General features: G+C 45.8%; 1 protein-coding gene across 5 annotated transcripts in view; it reads left to right on the plus strand.

Moving 5' to 3' along the window:
* LOC147887353 (nodulation receptor kinase-like) overlaps positions 1 to 21,162 on the plus strand; it is an 86,502-nt gene that overhangs the window by 58,246 nt on the left and 7,094 nt on the right. For 4 of the 5 annotated variants that reach the window (XM_087394204.1, XM_087394205.1, XM_087394206.1 and 1 more), the window contains exons 10-11: positions 8,062 to 8,182; positions 8,297 to 8,365. In XM_087394204.1, the coding sequence (XP_087250330.1) occupies positions 8,062 to 8,182; positions 8,297 to 8,365 (190 nt within the window). The remainder of the gene's footprint in view (positions 1 to 8,061; positions 8,183 to 8,296; positions 8,366 to 21,162) is intronic. The other variant, XM_087394207.1, reaches the window with a different exon arrangement.

The following is a 21,162-nucleotide window of genomic DNA, read 5'->3' on the forward strand; positions in this document are numbered from 1 at the left end:
GCAAGCATGGAACGGAAGCATCAAATTGGAGTAAAAAATGAGCAAAAACAAAAATGTTGGAAATCATGCCGTGCCGTTTTGTACCCAAGGCGTTTCACCCTATGCATGCGTGCTTTGCATGTTTCGACACGAAACACGTTTTTCTGTAAGACTAACTCCAGCCATACGAACATGTATATTGTTAAACAAGTATCTATAGTCTTGATATACATGTATATTGTTAAACAAGTGGCTATAGTCTTGATATACTAACTCCAGCCATACGAACATGTATATTGTTAAACAAGTATCTATAGTCTTGATATACATGAGTATTTGATCGTATACTTGACGAGAGCACATGCTCGATGTCATGTATTTGTCCCAATGAGTGAATTGTAACATTTTGGATGAAAGAGTTGTTCCTTAGGTGAAAGGGTGTGGCCTTTCATGATGGCCTATGTCTTTCGGGCGAGAGGTATGACTCTTTATTAACAGGGTGTGTCCATTCAGCGAAGAGGTGCATCCCATGGTTTGGGACATTCCACGCACACAAAGGGGCGTGAGTATTATCATGCCCATTCACATCATCTGGTGACATGAGAGTATGAAGAGGCCACTACGAAATCATGTTGGGGGGGGGGGGTGGGGCGGTGGGGAATTTTCTCTTGCTGCTCTCCATCTCTTATATGCGCAATGTGTGGCACATCTTCTAGCATAAGTTGGTATTAGGTAGAGGCTAGAGGTGAAGAAGGATGTAATGATAGCTAAGAAGAAGAGTATCTGTATTATTAGAAGTGTCAAATGTGTGCTGATACATATGAGAGGTCTCTTGTAATATCTAGAGTGAAGAGCCATACATGGAAAGATGTGTGCTTCAAAGGGAGTGGATATGAAGACGTGTGTATCTCTTGTGAAGGGTGCAACCCATGATGAGAGGATACATTAATACATTATAAATAGAAGTGTCCTCTTTATAATTGTATGCCTCTTTGGAAGAGATCTAGCTGTTCGTTGTAGCTCTTGTGAAGGGTTGTGCCTCATGTAAAGTGTCCCATCAAAGGTATTAGGAAAGGTCAACATCGTGATATCTGCCTTGTGTTTTGGTGTCAATAATCCGTGGCCATCCTTGCCTATTGCCTTAGTGGGCCCATCTTATGTAATTCTATGTTGCTCAATTCTTCCCCTTTGATGGGGCAACTAGTGGGTTTGCAATTGAGGAGCCTATGGCTCCTTGCTCCTCGGGAGGGAGTCTAGATTCCCTTTTCTCATGTTGAAGGTCTGGAGGGACTTGGGGAGGATAGGAAGACCCTCGTGAAACAAAGGCAAGCTGTGGCTAGGTTGTCGTTCTGTTTGCAACGAAGGCACTGTCTAGGTAGGCTTGAAACCTCGATCTCCTACTTAAAGACCCCTCTAACGAAGGTCTCTAGAAGTCTCTTCTTTGGCAGAGTGTCTTCGAGAGTCCATTCTCGCAGAGTATCGAAGCTGCTATTCAAGTTCTCAAGAATAGTGCCGAAATAGGTCGCAAGAGAGGACAAAATATATATGCACTCCTTGGAGAGGCTTGGGAAGCAGAGTGTAATGAGATACCTTGGTACATGATGTGCCGTCTAAGGTAGAGTGGGCTCTACTCCACCAAAGCATGAGTGGAGTCAACAAGGGGTCTATGCTAGAGAAGGAAAAAACGCCTCCCATAGATGATGACATCCTAGATCTGGTCACGTTCTAGGCCTAAGCTCGCTCAGACCAAATCTCAAACTTGTCACCACGTGAGATTAAGGCCAATAATGGGCCCCACTATTGCTTGATCCTGAAGAGGATATAGCCTTTTGCAGCCATTGCTTGTTCTCCCCTGTCTGCCTCCCCCGTCTGCTGCTCCGCTCCCCCCCATCTGCTGCTTCACTTGCTCCCCCGTCTGCCCCCCCCCCCCCCCCCCCCCCCCACCTGCCCGTCTGCCCTCCGCTGCTCCTCCCCGTCGGCTCTCCTCCACTCCACCCGTAGCTCCCGCCGTCTGCAGCTCCTACTCCGCCTGCAGTGCCCGCTCCTGTTGATAAAACAAAAGAGGAACACAGCTAAAAAAACAACAAATAACCTTCAGACTAGAAGATATTGAGGTCGGGGCAATCATGGAATCAGAACTGCAAAGTGGACTGGCTCCAAGAGATAGGGCCTAGCGCACCATCCAGAGCATGGATCCAAAACATAGGAATTGTGTCTTACAAAAACTTGCTTCAATCAATCCCAGCAACTCTCACAATACCCAACAAGCACCAATCTCAATTGAAATGACAACCTCAGGCGAGAGAATCTGCCACGGACACCCTTACTAGAACAATGAACTGTCAAATATGTAGAAAAACGAACCACAGCTCAAAGGTGAGAAGCTCTCTGCATCTGAATCTGAAACTAACCACGAACATCCTCATATCTCAGATCAGGTCGTACAAAATAGAGCCAGCTTCTCATCTCTTAATAAATAATAACGTGCAAATCTGTCATGAACTTGCGTTATTAGATAGACACAAGAGTGCGATGATGTGAAGGAGATTCCTTCATCGACTGCCCGTACTGCAACCAGCTCATCACGTCATGGTAAAGAATCTTCAGCAATCATCAGCCCCAGTGCCAAAGTCAATATGAAATTCAAAAATCTTCAAGGCAAATCAGCCCATCCACACATGCGTATCTTCACGTGACGCAGCGCAAGATCACTCACGATCAAATCAGCAATAGACGATACCAGGAAGTCGACCAATTCCCTTAGGAAGATCTTCCACAGACCATCATGCATATCATCACAGCCACGACGAGATACCCTTTTGAATTGTGATTCCAAGCTTCAGCATTTTCTGATCATCGATCATTTGCAGCAGTCTCCCGCTACTCCACGATGAGAGCCCAGTTCCCTTAGGACAATCATCAATTAAGACAAAACAGGTCCCGCTGGAATGCTTCTCTCCGTAAAAAATCCTTCTCTCCACTCCCTTCCTTTGCACTCTTCTTCTCCACGATGTTAGGCTCTTCTCTTCATTTGCATGCCAACCCCTCTCCTTAAGATAGCCACGGATCCATCATCGTTTTGGAAACTCTAGCAATCTTCCACCATGTACTATGGCAGCTCGTCTCTTCCTCTGAGCGTTTCACCTGATCACGTAGCCAGCTTGCACATCCATGCAAAACTCCCACATTTGCTGTCCACCTTACCTCATGCATTAAACCACTCTCTTTTCCCCTTCCCAAAAAACATACACCAAGCAATTAATACCCCACATTCAATGCACATTCCTTCAAACCCAAAAAAAACTTACAATCAACCACAATTTTGGACCCAAATCCTGACACACAGTAAAACTCATATCCATCCCCAATTTTGGATACCACCCATGACAAAGAAAACCCAAAATCCAGTGTGAATAAATGAAAAAAATCATCGAGTCACACACAAAAACTTTGTCACATTGGATACCACAAATGCTTTGGATATGGGTGTACCCACAGTGCTTCTCATCATTTTCCATGTGCCCCTGCAAAAAAACATATTTTGATTTATCTTGAGATATATACAACCATTCATCATAGTTCCAGAGGTAGTCTTTGGTATCCCAAAACCCAGATCAAAACATGAAAGTGCATATCTATGTGCCTACCCCTCATTATGTACAATGCACAAGAGCTTACTACATTTTTTGACTTATCACCGTTTGCCCTCCTCACCCGTCTGCTCCTCCCGTCCGGCTGCCCCCTCCTCACCCGTCAGCCTTCCCTCCTCCACGCAGCCCCTCTCCGCCTGCGCAGCTCCGTCCTTGCCTGTGTAGCTTCGTCCCTGCTCGCGCAGCTCCTCCCCGAGTGCCTATCTCCTCCCTCCACTTGCATATCTTCTCCCAACGCGCTCCTCATCCCTCTCCTCTTATGACAGCCGTCCTTCTGACAATGGGGGGGCTCGTCATGCCTCCAAGCTAAGACCTGCAAAAAAAACACAGGGAAAAAGTACAGGATAATAGTAGTCAGTTTTCGAGATGGAAAAAGGGGAGAAAGACAAAGACAAAATCAAGAAAGAAGAAAAAAACCAGCAGACACAATTAAAGCTCGAGGATGTGAATAAGCGCTTCAACCGGAGTGGACTTGGAGTGGATAGCAAAGCAACTCATAAAATAGGATCTACCTTAGCTTCAGCTTCAGCCATGGCTTCATGTGCAGTCACATCCACTCCAACTACGTCTTCATCCACGGATATTGACTTCCTCCTCTTCTCCTGCGACAGGGGGGTCGACACCGATCTCCTCCCTCTCTCCTTCTCCCGCTACAGTTACAGTCTCCCCATTCGCTTCATTACCTATGTCACCTACATTGGAGGTGTCATACACTGTCCCACACTACTACTTGACCTTTCTCTGCCTGCCATCTCTCCCATACCTACTTGGTATCACTCCACCCATGCCTCAGAAAATCCCCTTATCTCACACATGTCTCCCAATCACAGTCCACCCTTTTGCCATACTCTCCTAGCTTTGTACCACAACCCTTTCAGTTTCAGCTTGGGCGAGGACTAGCTGACCCATCACTAGATGTCTGGGAGTCTCTGCTCATGGAGGTACACAGCATTCGTGTACGTGATGGAGTTGACTCGCTTCGCACAGGAGCAAGCTCGCTTCACCTAGGAGCAGGCCCGAGTCATTAAGGAGTAGGTTGGCCTCATCCAGGGGCTCAGACATGACATCTTGTAGCTTCGACAGGAGGTAGCAGCCATCCATGCAGTTCCAGGGAGTATCCCGGTGGTCGACGAACAGATTGCGAGCATGCAATTTGTAATCGGACATCCAAATGCATAGACGTGGTCGAACGGGAACCTGCGAAGGCAACCGTTTTGGCCATTTTCATGGAGAAGTAGCAGAGAGCCAGTTGGGCTCTCAACATCAGAGTCCGTGGTATTCCACGCACCGAGGGTACACCGATGAGTGATGCGACTGCATTTGTGGCCACTACTCTTGGCGTAGCTGAGCATAGGATTGAGAGGGCATGGCGGCTGGGGAGAGATCCCAATTGAGAGCAACCCCTTATCATATGATTCTATGATACTCATGCACGACTCTCGGCTCTGTGGCGTAGATCAGTCTTACGGGACCAGCCATCGATATCCATGGATGTGGATCTCACTCTCTTGCAGGTTGAGGAGAGGCACACTCTGATACAGCAACGGAATCAGGCCCGCAAGGATGGAAAGTGGGCAGTAGTTCGAGATGGACGACTCCTTACAGGCGCCCGTTGGGCATCTACCCCTTCTCCCACATAGGGAGGCGGGGTCTATGAGACTCAGCATACTGAGACCCTATCCTGTACCATTTGGAACTATAATGGAACCTTATGGTCAGAACTAGGGAACTTCTTGGAATCTTATACAGGTCATGACATAGTCTTTTATACAGAGACACATCAGAGTCCAAAGCGCCCACTATTAGTAGTCAGTCGGTATACATGGGAGTCTGCTTACAGAGATGAGACGAGGGATACAGAGGGAGTACGAGGATTGGGAGGAGTAGCAGTTCTTTACAAGTCCACTCTTTTGGGGACCATCTCAGTAGACCAGAGAGATACACACTCCAGATTTCTTTGGATCTGGATCCGACACACTGACAGCCGGGATTTGTTCATTGCAGTATGCTATTTCCCTCCCGAGACTTTGCTCGAGATGTCCAAGAGGAGACAGAGACATCACCATACGCAACTCTATATCAAGACATTGTCGACCTCTCAAGCCGCGGGGAAGTCCTTGTTGGGGACTTCAACGCGAGGACATAGGCTCATCAGGTACCACTTCTCAACTTCCATTTTACTGCCAGAAATTGATCTTGAGGATGTAGGTATGATGCAAGTTTCAACTGATAGACGAGCTCTGGTCACATCTTACGGGCATGCCTTGTTAGACCTTAGGCATGATGCATGCTCTTATTATTTATAATAGTCTTGATAGATGGCTTTCCTTAGGTGGTTTTACCTACTACTGTTCTCTCGGAGCTGATCACACATACCTCTTCTTTAGTATCTCTATACCCCCTCTCACGGTACCTCCCACACCACAGACACTACTTTATCTTGACATACATTTCAACCGCAGCCTCTCGCTTATATATTTAGCTTGTCTTTACATACTTCTCACATATATTGATTTTATACCCTTACTAGAGGACCGTGTTGCTCTGGTCACCAGCTCACTACACAAGGCTGCCCTTCACGTTTTTCCTCACACTACTCGCTCCACCCGTCCACCACCACCTGGGGCTGTCCCTTGTAATAGATGGTACGATGATGAGTGTAAGGCTTTACACTGTCAACTTAGATTCGAAACCAAAAACCACCTCCCGAACGAACCATAGACGCTACATGAGTATCATCGATTGGTATGTAAGAAGAAGCTGGATTTCATTCGTCGAAACAAGGAAGAACTGCTGAATATTCTATTTAGTAACAGCTGTAAGGACTTTTGCCGGAGATTTATAGAGGGCCGACCCCCTTCACCACTCACTGATAGTAAAGTATGGCATAATTATGCATGTACACTTTATGATATCCCAAATCAGCCAGCTCCTGATCTCTCACACATACCCCACCTCACATCCTGCACACTCTTCATGAGGGAGGGTGTGAAGGATGCCCTGATGAAACTTCATAATGGCGGAGCGAAAGATCATTCGGGCCTATGCACTGAATTCATTGCATATGGGATTAATCTCCTAGCCCCGATCTTAGCAAAGCTCTTTAATGAAGCTGTTTGTTTGGGGTTTCCACGTACCTGGATTGTCAACACTATCTCACCCATCCACAAGGCAAGGGATTCCATGAGCCCGGAGAACTACAGGACCATTATGATCGGACATGTCCAAGATTTATGCATCAGTGCTTGATTCTAAGGTCAGTCGATTCGCAAAGTGCTGGGGACTTAGAGAAGCTGGACAGGCTGCACACCAACAGCTGCACACCAACACGATCATGGGACCATGGATCACATTCTCATACTTAGGTGTAGGGGATGGTAAAGGAGGGAAAAGGAAGGGACAAGAGAGGAAATGGAAGGAAGGGAGAGGATACAAGGGGTGGTCTAAGGGAAAATGACTCCTCCTTGGTTGGCAAGGCAGCCCACATGGGGATCGAAAGGGACAAGGGGAAATCCTTAGGGCAGGCCTCAAGTCCTCATGCATGAGGGTGGCTAAGCAGGCCACCAAGGGGGGCCACAAATCGTGCTCAAAGATGGAGTTCCCAAGGGAGCAGCGGGCAGCGTGGGGGAGCCCTTTTAGTAGCGTGTGGGAGCTGGAATGGCTCCCAAACAGAAAATGCAGGTATGGGGAGGGTGCAAAAGGAGAAAGGAAAGAATGGTTTGAGCAATCTTGAGCAAAATGGGTTTTGGCTTCCTTAGGAACTCGTTACTTAGTTTCATCTACAAATACCTCTCATGTATAGACTATAGTTAATGAGTCTTATTCAGTTCATTATCCACAAAGGCAGGCCTTCATCTATATTTATACAGCTGCGGACCTGGCTTTCAAAGGCAGGCCTTCGGCTATATTTATACAGCTGCTGTCTATGCCTTCAGCATAAAGTGGCATGTACAATTGTTTCAACAACAATGTTGGATAAGTTCCATATATTCACTGCTATTGCAAACAGATCGTGATATAATTTTTCAATTCATTTATCATGTAAGCCTCATTATTCTCTTAGCTTTCTTTTGAGAAGGCCTTATATGTGTCTACATCTTTGTACAAATGCACTATTTAGAGAAAATGGTGCAGTTGCAATGCTATCAATTGTGAGTGGCTATGCAGGTTAATGATATTTTGTTCTTGTTCTTCAGTGTTTACCGTGCTATGATTCAGCTGGTCCTAATCTTTTTCTTCTAAGTTCTAAATGACTTTATATACCTGTTTACTATACTTTTCAAAATTCATTTTTCATAGGCATTTCTTTTCTTTCTTACACAATTTCTTGTAGTTTGGAGCAGTTATATTATATATTTGCCTCATATTTGGCCTACTGCTGTGTTTGCATGCCTTTATCTCAGTTGCTCCATTCACATTCTCTCTCTTTCAGCTTACTTTTCTTTCTGAGATTCAGCATGAGAACTTGGTGCCACTTGCTGGATACTGCTCTGAGCAACAGATTCTTGTCTATCCTTATATGTCGAATGGATCACTTCAAGATCGCCTTTACGGTATGCTGATTCGCCAAAAATTTTCGATTTACTGCCAGATTCGAGTATGCCATTAGTAAGGCTTTCACCCCTTTTTTTATTTGCATGACTGTGGTTGTTAATTTCAATTTGCAGGTGGATCTGCTCACAGGAAACCTTTAGATTGGACAACAAGGCTGAATATAGCACTTGGAGCTGCTCGAGGTGACTAACATTGAGTTCCTGCTCTGTTTTTGAATAGTTTCATGTTCAAGGGATAGAAGTGCTGTTCTTTATTCTTTGAGGAGGTGATTGGCAGTTGGTAACAAATGAACTGTGTTGCTGTTACTATTTGTGATGGCAATTGTCACGCTGGTGTTTTACTATTCAATAGTGGTAGTGGTTATTGGCTTATGTCATCGGGACGATTTTGGATACCCCTACTGTTCAAGGAAGGGTTGCAACATAGGTCACAACTAGGGTGAAGGACTGTTTCATAGGGTTTATACTTAAAAAATTCAATAGTTTCTTGGGGTGTCATTTATTAATATGGATATTGTAGCAAATTGGCTCAGCCCAACCCAAACTATTCCAATTTACCATTTGAAGGTCTATTTGGTGAAAACCAATTGATAGGTGGTGTTGGCACATCGATCACTACATCATGATCGGATGGCTCCAGCTAGGTACTGCATCCTCTTATGTATTATGACAGTCCAAATAATAAAGACAAGAGTTTTTGCACAAAATCTCATAAAGCCCCAAACTAAACCCTTCCTTATGTTTGGGGACTTATTATGACATTTTGGACGTGTTGCAAGATAGTACTTGAGTCTAATATCTCAGGAATAATGTAGATTGCACTATTCTAGAGAAAGAAAGAAAGTTTATTAAAGTCCTCGAAAGTCCGATGGGTCTATAAAGGACTTGGGGACAAACCCAAATGCTAAGGGTGAAATTGTATATATTCAACGTCTTCATCATTATTTATATAGTGTACAATCACTCTCTCCCACCTTCTCTAACATGGTCGCAAACCCCATGCTGCACCAACCTTAGTTGTAATGTTGCCCAACTTGTAGCTTGAAATGAGAGCTACACTCTTGCTTTTTATAGCATGTTGATTTGATCTCTCTAGCTCGATATATTTTAGTTTGAGCGTTCAGCTCCTTAGTGTAGATTGCAGTAATCTAGAAAGGGCATCGAGAGAAATCCTACCCTAACCCAGACCCTAATGGTGAAGGTCTATATATTCATCTTCTTAATGTAATGTACAGATAGTGTGAACTCCTCTCCTTCCTTTGTCTTTCACCTTCTTCAACATGGTATGAGATCCCATCTCTCCTTATGTTTGCACCTACCTTAGTTATAGTGTTACCTAGCTTGTAGCTTGAGAGTAGAGATACGATATTTTAGTTTGATCTTTCAACTGCTTACATTTCTAAACCTTTCGTTAGCTTGACAGTTCTATTCAATTTGATCCTGAGTGTTAATTTGTTTGAGCGAACGTTGAATCCCCAAAGTGGTGTTGTTTAACAACTAATTGAAGACCAAGGCAAAAGGAAGAACCAAGTTGCGGCCAGTACTCCGAGTCGAATGGATTGAGCCCCAATAGGTCTCGGGATTGAAGTAGCGAGCTTGCGAAAGGGACGGAATAAGAAGTCATCAAAGGTGGGCGGCCACGGAGAGACCCCGCCCAACAAGTTTGGCAAGATCTTCATGCGGGGGTTTTGGCGGCATCTCTTGCAACAGTATCTAGGCTAGGAAGTATTATAACAGGAGTTGTAGTTGCTGATGGGTGTGGCAAGAATGTGGGAGTAGCAGTGGTAGCTGTGAATGAGTTGTAGAAGTAATAAAATGGATGCATTGTTGTGCATGAGCAAAGTGGGTAGGAATTTATGTAGATAGATGTAGAGTGTGAATCTGGCATAGTTGCATGCATGGGAGGGATATGAAGCGAAGGGTGTTGAATGTGGAGTAGTCCAAAAGGGTGCATTGAGTGCTGCGGTGCTCACTTTCTGCATCACATATTGAATGAAGTTCTATTCCTTTCTGAATTCCGGCCAGAGTCTAATTGGTATTATGCAATGTGTATCACAAATGAACTCGCGATCATCATCAAATCTGTCTTGTGTAAGAAGTGCAATTTTGATGAAGCTGTGGGCACTAAGAATCCATTCTACGATGAGCAACCACTTTGGTTAGACAATTTGGTATTTCCTTCGCTCAGCTTGGAGCATTGGCAGCTTGCATGCATCTTGAGTAGCAAAAGGGACCCGTTAGGAACTGTTTGAATAAAGCAAATCTTGTGGCAATTTGGCCGTAGTGGTGGTGCAAACTCGTCCGCAACATTTTTTGCGATCTTGCTAGGGAAGCTTTGTGTTGGATGTGCCAATGAAGGAAGATCTAGGATGGAGTTTGCAAGAATGGCAAAGAGATCCTAATATTAGCGAACAAACAAGAGGGGAGGAAGTATAATGGAGATACCATTGGCTCCTAGAAGAGGTGCAAGCCCAAACTAGTGCCAAGATGCAAGAGGTGGCAAAGCTCATGTGGAAGTCTCAAACAATAGTCTACGAAGTTGGTGTAGCATAAATGGCCCTTCAACCAGAGAAGCTATTGTCGTTATTGTTACACTATATCCTATATCCTAGAAAGATTGAGTTCATGGCATACATCGAACTATGGAAAGGAAGTTACTTGCTTCCCAATGAATTCATTGATTTAGCATTGTGAAGAGGATGCCTTGGTACCGCCGATATGCTCAGTATGAGGACCAAAGAAGGTCAAAGAGCAAGCAATGCAAATTGGCACGAAATGCGTGTCAGGCATAGTAGAACATGCAAGAGCTCAGTAAAGATATTCATTAGGAAAAAAGGGAGCTCATTTTGGGGCCTTTTAGGGTTTAGAGGGCCAACTTAACGTTGGAAAAATACCCAAAACCATGTAAAAATATAAAATAAGTCATATTCAAAATCTTTTTCTTTTGTTATGTCTGACATATGTGATCTTCAAAAGATGATTTTTTGTGTAGGATTTTGTAGTTCTGACATTGTCAGCGCGTTTGGAGCGGGCCAAAACCCCAAAATCGACCTTGGAGACAATGAAAACTGACGTCTGGAGGCCTGGAAAAGGGAAAAAATGCCCAAAATGGGAGATTTGCACAAAAACGCGATTTGGCCAGCTGGCACTATGCGAGCTGGCTAGATCGCGTTTTTTTGCAAACACATTGCCAGCTGGCCAAATCGCGTTTTTGTGCAAGTCTCCCATTCTAGGCATTTTTGCCCTTTTCCGGGTCTTCAGGCATCGATTTTCGGTGTCTTCAGGGTCGATTTGGGGGTTTTGGCCGGCTTCGGACGCGCCGGCGATGTCAGAATCATGAAATACTGTACAGAAAATCAAGGAGCTTATATATGCATTTAATGTGAAGCGTGAGTACTAGACTGGAATTTTTGTAGTAAGTATTCGTATTTTATGGCATTTCCCATATTTTGAGTGTAACAAAAATAGGTAAATAGTGAATTTCTTAGAGGGCCCCAAAATGAGTTCCCTTCTTTCCTAATGAGTAGAGAAGAGAATAGTGGATGAGCAAACTTGTGGAAGCTTGTCGTTGAACGATGGAAAATTTGAACATTTGGAACCGCATACGAGAGCAAAGAGGGATGAGCGAAAGAAATCCAAGAGACTCAACACTCCACCTCCGAAGGAAAACAGGGATGTATGACCCCATAAAGAATTGGGAAGCGGTACCCCACTAAATCCACGAATGCGAAGGAGTGATGCGAGCTCAGCAGAGCGCCCGACGAGGATGGAAGATCCACTAGAGGCTCCACCAGCAAGTCCATTGGTGAACCCTCTAGCAATGGAAAGATGAAGATGGAGATTATATTTTAAAAGTATAATATAACATAAACCCCATTTACTTTGATGCATCCATCTTTGAGCATATCTTTTGGCATCACCAACCTCTGATCTGCCATGCAAATCTTGAAAGATGACTTGTTTCAAGTCCTTCAACTTCAGCCATTTTTTGACTCCTTCGGAGATTATGTTGACCCCTGAACTTTATCAATGAGAATTCCCTTGATCATGTGGTTCTTGACCTGTATGTCAATCATTGGCACTTCTTCATCCTAAATCTTCATTTCGGTCGACTCAACTCCAATGGTTAGTGTTTATGCCAATGGTTGCTTGGTCACTGGCCAATTTTGAAAGAACATGGTGTAGTGGAGCAATTTCCTACAGTTGACGTATTGAAATTTTGGAGGGCCAGATGCACAGAGGCCTTAGATGGATCTCAAGTTCATCCCTCTCGCACATAGTATTTGGGCTGACACCATTCACACACTGGTGGCCAGTTAGGCGAGCATGCAGGGTTCTTCCCGGGCTATGCCGTAGGGAATGGAGGGGTTCCCCCTTTTTCTTAGAGACTATAACAAGGTTGAGGTGGCACTTTCAGCCTCAACCTTGGTTTCTTTCCAGTTCATTATGAGTTTTCTGTTCCCTATTTTAGGGGGGTTTCCTCATGTACAGCATGATGTATTTCCATCGTGAGCTTGCTCACGCAAGTATTTTTCATACTTAATAGAAGTCTTTTTCAAGGAAAAATAAATAAATTGTAACATTAAACTCACTGCATGTCTCCCATGTTGCATTTATTTTGTTCTGCACCACTGAGTTGCCTCTCATATTTCGTCACTCTTTGGCTATTCTCTACTTCGGTTCTAACTGCATTCTAAGTCTTCTCTTAGTCCACCAAGGAATCTTTCTGCTTCAATGCGTTGGTAATTTTGATGGCCAGTTTCTTTCTTTCCAAATAATCCCTGGCTCTTTTAGCTCCTCCGGTTGCATTGCGTTCTTCGGGCTACCCTGTAGCCTACTGAAGACATTCGTTTCGATGTATGCCAACACTAGGCCTATAGTTGGTGCCTCTTCGCCATTATCATATGCTCTCTGCAGCATATTTGGTTGCGTCTAGAATCTTCTAGAATTTGCAGCCCTTCCTTTCCATAGAAGAAACAAAGCTCAAATGCTCGGGCTACCCATTTGCTAGGGTCTTCTATGCTTCCTCTCGCATGGATGCCTGAAGAGGAATCGTGCTGCTTGTGTGAAGAATTGTGGCTATTAAGCAGGCAACGTAGCAATGGCTACATAGGAGCTGATGGAGAGTGGCTATTTTGTGTGGACTTGCGCTGCCAGCAATCAGGTGTGCCAAATGGGGCTTTATTTGCTTTTGAGTTGGATCTTGCGTTGAAACACTCTGAATTGGTCACAAGGATTGAGTCTTTCAGGGTTTGTTTGAGACGTAGAGCGAGTCAACATCACATGCGGCTTACCTTAAATGTAGGTGGTTGTCTTAATGAACAACATGTTCAAGGACATATTGTAAGGGGCCGTTGATGTGAGTGGATGCCCAGGGTCCTTATGGGCAATCTTCATATACTTGAAGGGGAGGTGAGTAAAGTTTTGTGGGGTTCGGTGAAGGATTGCAGGCTTATCTGATTGGGTCCTTGGTAGGCCCTTTGAAGCACCACACTTTATGTGAAGGCTTTGGTGAAATAGTGTTTTTCATGGGGTTCAAAGTGGTTGGGTGAGAAGCAGGAAACTGTAGAAAAATACCTCTTTCTAGGACTTTTGATTATTATTATTTTTTGTGTTCAAGGCTTGCTTTAGATGGAGTTGCCAGTTTTTTTTTTTGGGATCCAAGAGGGAGGATCCTAAGGGGTAGTTGCTTGTCTTCCGATGTGCAAGTGTCTATGTACAAATGGGCCGAGGTGCAGTGGGCTGATATCTTGAGTGACTTTCTTGAGGGCAATGCACTTAGGTGGTACAAATCTTTGCCTTTGATTGTCAAGAGCAATTGGGATGCCTTGTCTAGTGCCTTGGTTGAGCAATTTAAGTTGTGTGGGTCTCCTTCTGTCATTTTGCACAGATTAAGGGTTCGGGTTCAAAGCAGTTAGAGGGGGAGCTTGTTTTTCAAGTGGAGCATCTAGATGCACTTCCTGCTCATACGATGCATTTCCATTCTCTTATTGTCACATATTTGTACACCTGCATGATGCTTTCATCTCAATGGGTCATATGCCAGTTTCTAGAAGTACCATTGAGTAAGGGGTAGTTGCCTTGATTCTGGAGTGTCATCTCAAGAACTTTTTTTGCTCTTTCTCAATGTCATTCCAAGAGGCTTGAGATACACTACCCCCCAACTTCCACTCCATAGAGCAACACTTGGACCACAACAAGTGATCATGGGGGGAGAGGGCACTAAATCCGGCCAAGATTCCTTGAAAGCTAGGAGCATTAAATGGCCACGATGAAAGGGTAGGAGGCGATTCCATTATGAACTTGCCACTGAGTTTAGTTAGTGGCAGTTGACATACAATCACGTATGGAGGTAACGAAAACCGAAAATCGTGACATGTACTCAACATTACAGAGTGCATGCCCTCGCTAGCAAGCTGTCTTCTTCCCTCAATTTCATTCACTCAGGTACTCCAACATTCAATCCGTTCACCTTCACAAGCAAAGCTCACAAATCTCAAAAAAATGGACCAAAAGGAGAAGGTGCCGCATCAATCTCCAAGATTTGAAGACTGAGCAATTGAAGACTCTAATAGATATAGTTTAGAGCGAGGAAGCAAACCAGTGGAGCGTGTGAACATAGTTGAAAGAGTTTTGGAATTTACATTTCGACAAAGAGGTGGCGAAGAAGCTACGACCTGTCATGTGGATGATCAAGGAGGCAATTGAAATATTCAAAATGCCTCTCACGGAGGAGAGCACTAAAGATCCAAGCAACTCCAAATGCAATGCCTTGCTTCTTGAAGGAGGATGGCTACAAAGATAAGGATATGTAACCAACAAGGCAATGCTGGCAAAGATGAATGACTTCTTCAGGTTCTTGTTCGAGAGAAATACAATCTTGTTTTTGGACATTCACATGCCCAGACACCCAGCAAAACTCAAGGAACAAATTGGGCGTAGTTGTTGGCGTGGCCAATATAAGGGGGCTGCCATGGGCGAGAAGAGGGCATAAAGGTGGGAGTATACCTATGTTTACAGGCAATAAGTAAATTAGCGGAGAACGTGTACCGAACACAATTTGAGTGAATCCTCTCAACGATTTTTTCGGTGAGTCGCCATTGAGACCAACTGAACCGGCCTCAACACTAGCAACAACAACAATCCTGGCAACCGAAGGAAAAGCCATAGATGCAGAAAAAAGGCGAAGCAGCTAAGCGAAGGGCAAAGATCCCATTGAAGAAGCCACAAAAGTAGAGCGAATCAGGACAAAGGACTGCTATCTACAGCCTTACATGTGGATTCTTTGCAAGCAAGATGGGGGCCGCCTATCCCGAGAATCAATCTTGGCATTGCAAGCACGATCAATGGTACAACGATACATATCATCAAATGTTTTGGCGAGCTGTAAATGTCATTGTTCATGTGGTAGAGAACTTTCAACCACTTAAGAGTGATGGAGTTCAGGTTGGGGAAAGCAAAGGCTGGCATGTAGAAGATGGAAACGAAGTATAGTGCTCTGGAACCCAAGATTGATGATGGAAGAAGAGCCAAGAAGATGCAAAAGCACAACGGAGAGAGGAAGGGAATAGCGAATAGATTCTCTGAAAATAAAACAAATGTTTTGGCGAGCTGTAAATGTCATTGTTCATGTGGTAGAGAACTTTCAACCACTTAAGAGTGATGGAGTTCAGGTTGGGGAAAGCAAAGGCTGGCATGTAGAAGATGGAAACGAAGTATAGTGCTCTGGAACCCAAGATTGATGATGGAAGAAGAGCCAAGAAGATGCAAAAGCACAACGGAGAGAGGAAGGGAATAGCGAATAGATTCTCTGAAAATAAAACCAAGCAGATCAGCTGAAGAAGGAAGCACTGAGCGGATGAAGTGCCAGCAGGGAGATCAGATGGAGTGAGCAAGGATGGTATGCAAGAGTGGAAGTCCTGGAAGCACGGCACCAGATAAGGGGCCTGTCTTCAAGACCAAGCTCAGAGAACTGCTTGTGAAGCTCACAAATAAAGATTCTGTGATTTTCAAAGGCATTCGACAACAAAGGGACGAGTTGCAAGCTGTAGTTGAAGATATTCAAATGCAACCTACAGAGTTGATGACGATTCTATTGTAAGCTTTCTGAAGTACAATCGTGCAAGGTTGAGACTCTTAACAGTCCCTATTGATGGCCTTCTAGAGAGCAAAAATATTGCCCAAGATGCTTCGCTTTGCATTTTGCATTTTGCATTGGTATGGACGCTCGTTTAGTAGCTCCACTACCACAACTTGTTGTATCAGGATTTTCACAGTCTCATAGACCCATCGGTCTTCCGAAGACTTTAATAAACTTTCCTTCTTTCTTTCTCCTCAGTCACAGTCATCCTCAAGCAACTAACTGTCAAAATGGTTCAATGCAAAACAACATCTTGAAGATTTCGCACCCTTTTGCAGAAGACGTGAACAAATTTCAATTGATATGGGATGGCAAACCTTTATGTGGAACGATCAAAGAAGAGAATGAAGCTCAAGCAGAATATGTTTCTTTTATCAGTCATGGTGTGTGGATAAAAATGTAAATATGTTTTCCACTTGTTGCATGCTGATGGGTAGGTGCATAGCTATGTACATAGCTAGTTGGTGGTGGCTTTGAGTTATGGACACTCTCATAAAGACTCTACAATGATGTAGATATTTTCTTGAGATTGTAGATACTTTTGCAAGGACTCTCAGGATATGATGATAGAGCAGTGTGGGTGCATCAGGCACTCCAAAGCATTTGGTGTGGGATGACACGTCTTTCATTGTTGTCCTGTATTATGTTTATCTTGCCATGAGTGGTTCCCGATTGTGAGACAGGTGAGTATTCATATCCCCTCGCCATCCCTCTCTCCCTCTCTCCTCGCTAGCCCCCTCTCCCTCCTCCCTCACCCCCCCGCTCCCTTCCCTCCTCCCCGCCCTCCCTCTTTTTAACCCGCCAGCCCCCCCCTTCTCCTCCCCCGCTCACCCCCTTCGCCAGCCCCCTCTCCCTCCCCGCCAACCCCTCTCCCCCCTCCCTCACCCTCCGCTCCCCTCCCTCCTCCCCGCCCTCCCTCTCCTCCACCCGCCAGCCCCCCCGCCCCCCTCCTCCACCCACGCCCCCTCCCTCCTCCCCCGCCCACCCTCTCCCCCTCCGCCAGTCCCCTCTCCGTCCCCGCCATCCCCCTCTCCCTCCTCCCTCACCCCCCCGCTCCCCTTCCTCCTCCCTGCCCTCCCTCTCCTCCAGTCGCCAGCCCCCCCGTCCCTCTTCTCCACCACCGCCCCCTCCCTTCTTCTCCCCCGTCCTCCCTCTCCCCCTACCCGCCTTCCCTCTCCCCCGTGCCCCGCCCCCTCCTTTCCTCTTCCTTGCCCACCCTCTCCCTCCCAGCCAGCCTCCCCTCCCCCTCCCTTCCTAACCTGCAGCTCCCCTCCGCCTCCCCCTGCCTCCTCTCCCCCGCCCCCCTCCTCCCTCCCGCTGCTGCTTTCTCTCCTCCTCTTCCCCTCTCTCCTACCCTCTCCTGTTCTCCCTCCTCCAACGCCCGTGTTCCACGGCGTCCTGGGCAGCAGATTTACGGACGGAACTTTCAGTGTTCGAATCGGCCTTTTCACATCGATTGGTGAATGGATCCCCACTCAGCCAATCTTCGTCCACTTCCACTGGCTGCGAGAACCGTCATTTTTTCAGAAGACGAGTTGCAGCAGCTGAAGAAAGATGTGGAACTAGAGGGCTCCACATCACTTTTCGCCCGCATCTTTGGATCACACCCTTCCAGATCACAAGCTAGAGATTGGATGCTGGCGGCGTTGCCAGGAGATCTCGCCCCACATCTCAGAGATGTTCGACTTTTGGGACGTGGATTCTTCCAAGTGGTTTTCGACTCCCACGAGTCCACAACCCTTGTTCTCAAAGCTAATCCTCAGGCTTTGGGTTCGAGGAGGATTTTTCTTTTGCCCTACATCTTGGGCTTCGATCCGGTCGAGGAGGACAGTTAGGCCACATCACTGTTCATTAGATTTTTTGGTCTTCCTCAGGTCTACCATCGACTTCTTTCTACTATCGGAGGGAGAGGGGCCCTGCATCTATTGTGGGAGCATGGAAAGCCTTCAGGAGGCTACTTACAGACCGTCGGGCCCAGGTGGTTCATAATCTCAGAGGGAGTGCAAGGAGAGTTCAACATATTGATGCAGCCTTACCCTTGGATTGGGTGGACACAGATGACATGCCTATTACTTGTTTCACCTGGATGGGGGCATTTTCCAGATCGAGCATTCCTTTGCAGGTGATTGCTTTACGTAACACATGAGGATGCCCTAGTCTTTGATGTTTCTTTGGGGGGAAGGCTGTCTAAGTCCACAGATGATATATTGTTAGAGGTACCGTTTCAGCCAGTCAGGATAGTGGGCTTCATGGAGCATGGCTCTCTTTCACAGTGGTACTTGAATCTTGACTCGCTACTCATTGCCTTGGGCTCATGGAGGCTGTGGCTCTATGGAGGTGTCCCAATTAAGTTTTTGCAGTGGGACCCTGGGGAATGGGAGTGAATAGATGAAGGATGCCGAGAGAAGAGCATCCCCTTCTTTCGTTACACGGTCAGTAATGCCAGGAAATTCCAGCTCAGTTGTAGGGGTTGGAGGCCCACCAGAGCTCCTCATTGGGAGAATTATCAGATTTTTGCAGATTTGCAGAAATTTTTTTGGCAGAGGCTCTGGAAATCCCACCGGATTAGAAAAACCACTCTCTTCTTTTGGCTTTCTATTCATGGTGGGATAGCAGTGAATCATTGGAGATCCAGGTTCGGGGTTGACCCTACTTGCCCTCATTGCCTTTCTGCTTCGGAGACAGTACATCATTGCCTTTGGGATTGCAGATAGGCGAGAATCATATGGAAGGGGATTGCAAGACTTTTCAGCACTTTTGTTCGCCTCCAATTCTATATGACTTAGGGATCAGTGGCTTGGCTCACTCTTCAGGGCCCCAGGCTTTCTTCAAGAGACATGACTCGTCTTGGGCTCTACACATCCGACGACACAGTGTGGAGTCGTGCTCTTTAGAGGATGTTCCGGCCACTCTCTTCAGGGCTGCTCATTCCTCGATTGACTCTCCATGGGAGGTTTTAGCTAGCATTGCAGCATGCAACATTTGGAGAGCCAGATGCACTGAGGCTATGGAGGGTTCTCAGGTTCACCCTTCTCAAATCTTGGCTAGTACTTGGATAGATACGGTACACACTCTGATGGCCATATGGGCGACCATGCAGGGATCCTCTCGAGCAGCCTCCTCCAGGAGAGTTACTTTTCTCAGGGAGTGGAGAGACTCTCCCTTCCTTGCTGAGACTTCTACAGGGTTGAGGTGGCATTTTCAGCCTCAGCCTTGGTTTCTTTCTACCTCATTCTTCTGAGGTGTTTTTTATTACATGCTTAGCATGATGTATTTCCGCTCAGAGCTTGCTCTAGCAAGTTTCTTTCTTACTTAATAGAAGTCTCTTTTTTGCCAAAAAAAAAAAGAGTATTCATATCATGGGTTGTGGGCTTCAGGAATGTGCGGTCATGTGTATCAATCAAGCACCCAAGTTTTTGCTTGAAGGTTGTGTTTAAATCCTAAGGTTGGGGATTAATGGACCTAAGGTTTAAGAAAACCTTTGAGAGGAGTAAAAGCATGGGATGACGTGGCTTTTTTGGGAGAAGGCAAGCCTGTTGGAGATAAGTGCACACTAAGTGTACTATTTCCTAGTCTACATTTGTCTAAGTCTAAGTCTAGTCTTTATGTCTTGAGTGTGTGCCATGTGGCACTTCTACAATTATCCCATAAGCACTCTTGCTTTATGTCTTGTACTTTGGCCCATATATTCAATGGGTCACATCATTCTAATCCATGAGTCTAGCTTGTGTCTTGTCTACACTCTTCTCAAGGTATTTCTAGTCTTTCAGTCTTGTTATTTCATTTCCAGTTTCTAGTTCTAGTTCTTGCTTCCATATTCCAACATGGTATCAGAGCTAGGTTGATCCCTCTTCTTCCTCTTCTCTCCCCTCAGTCTGCCTTTTCTCAGATCTCTCTCCCGCTGCAGATCTGCGCTCCCTCTTCACATTTTCCCCTCTTTCTGCCCTGCCATTGCGCTCCAGATCTACGCGACAGATCTGTGTGTTTCTGCTCCAGATCTGCGCCAGATCTACGCATCATTTCTGCCAGATCTGAGCTCCAGATCTGTGCAAACCTGCTGTCACATCTGCACCCGCTCCTGCTGTCGCTCGTGACAGATCAGCGCCGTCCGTACAGGCGTCCGTACTCCGTTGTGACCGTACGCCGTCTGTACTTCGACGCCGTCCGTACGTACTTCGACGTCGTCCGTACTCCGCTGGTACGTACGCCGTCTGTACTTCGACGTCGTCCGTACGTACCAGTGCTGTACCTTCACCCGTTGTACCAGTTCAGGTGGCCTCTACTGCTACAGATCTGCCTGCCATTTTTGTCCTGATTTCGTGAGCTGAAGGAGCTGCCCACGACTTTCTGAAGCTGCTGCCCGTACCTTTTCTGTTCGAAATAAAAGAGGAGCTGAAGCTTTTTTTTTTTTAATCTCTGCCCAACCTGCATTTAGTTCTGCATTCAGTTCTTGCTAAGGTACTGTACATTGTCTCTTTCAGTTTGCTGAGCAGTCCTTTTTAATCCTCATATCTGCAAACTGCTGGTTCCTCCTACTTCGATGGGCTGTCATATGCTATGGCCCTGACAAAGGGGTGAGAGAACCGGCTTCTGGGATCTCTTCCTCTCATTTATTTTCTGCAATATTGTAAGGGAATAGACACTACCCTTGCATCCTAGCAAGAGGTAAGACCGTCCCACATGGCATCTTCCTCTCATTCTCTCATATCTATCGACAAATTCAATGGGTCCAACTTTCATACTTGGCAGATCAAAATCAAGTGCCATCTTATGAAAGAAGGCCTTTGGGACATTGTTCACCGTGATGCTCCCGAAGGTCCATCTGAGCAAGTTGTTGCTG

Source organism: Dipteris shenzhenensis, chromosome 23 (genome assembly GCF_047967505.1).
Source record: "Dipteris shenzhenensis isolate YYH24624 ecotype China chromosome 23, Dip_SZ_1.0, whole genome shotgun sequence".
Classification (NCBI taxonomy): domain Eukaryota; kingdom Viridiplantae; phylum Streptophyta; class Polypodiopsida; order Gleicheniales; family Dipteridaceae; genus Dipteris; species Dipteris shenzhenensis.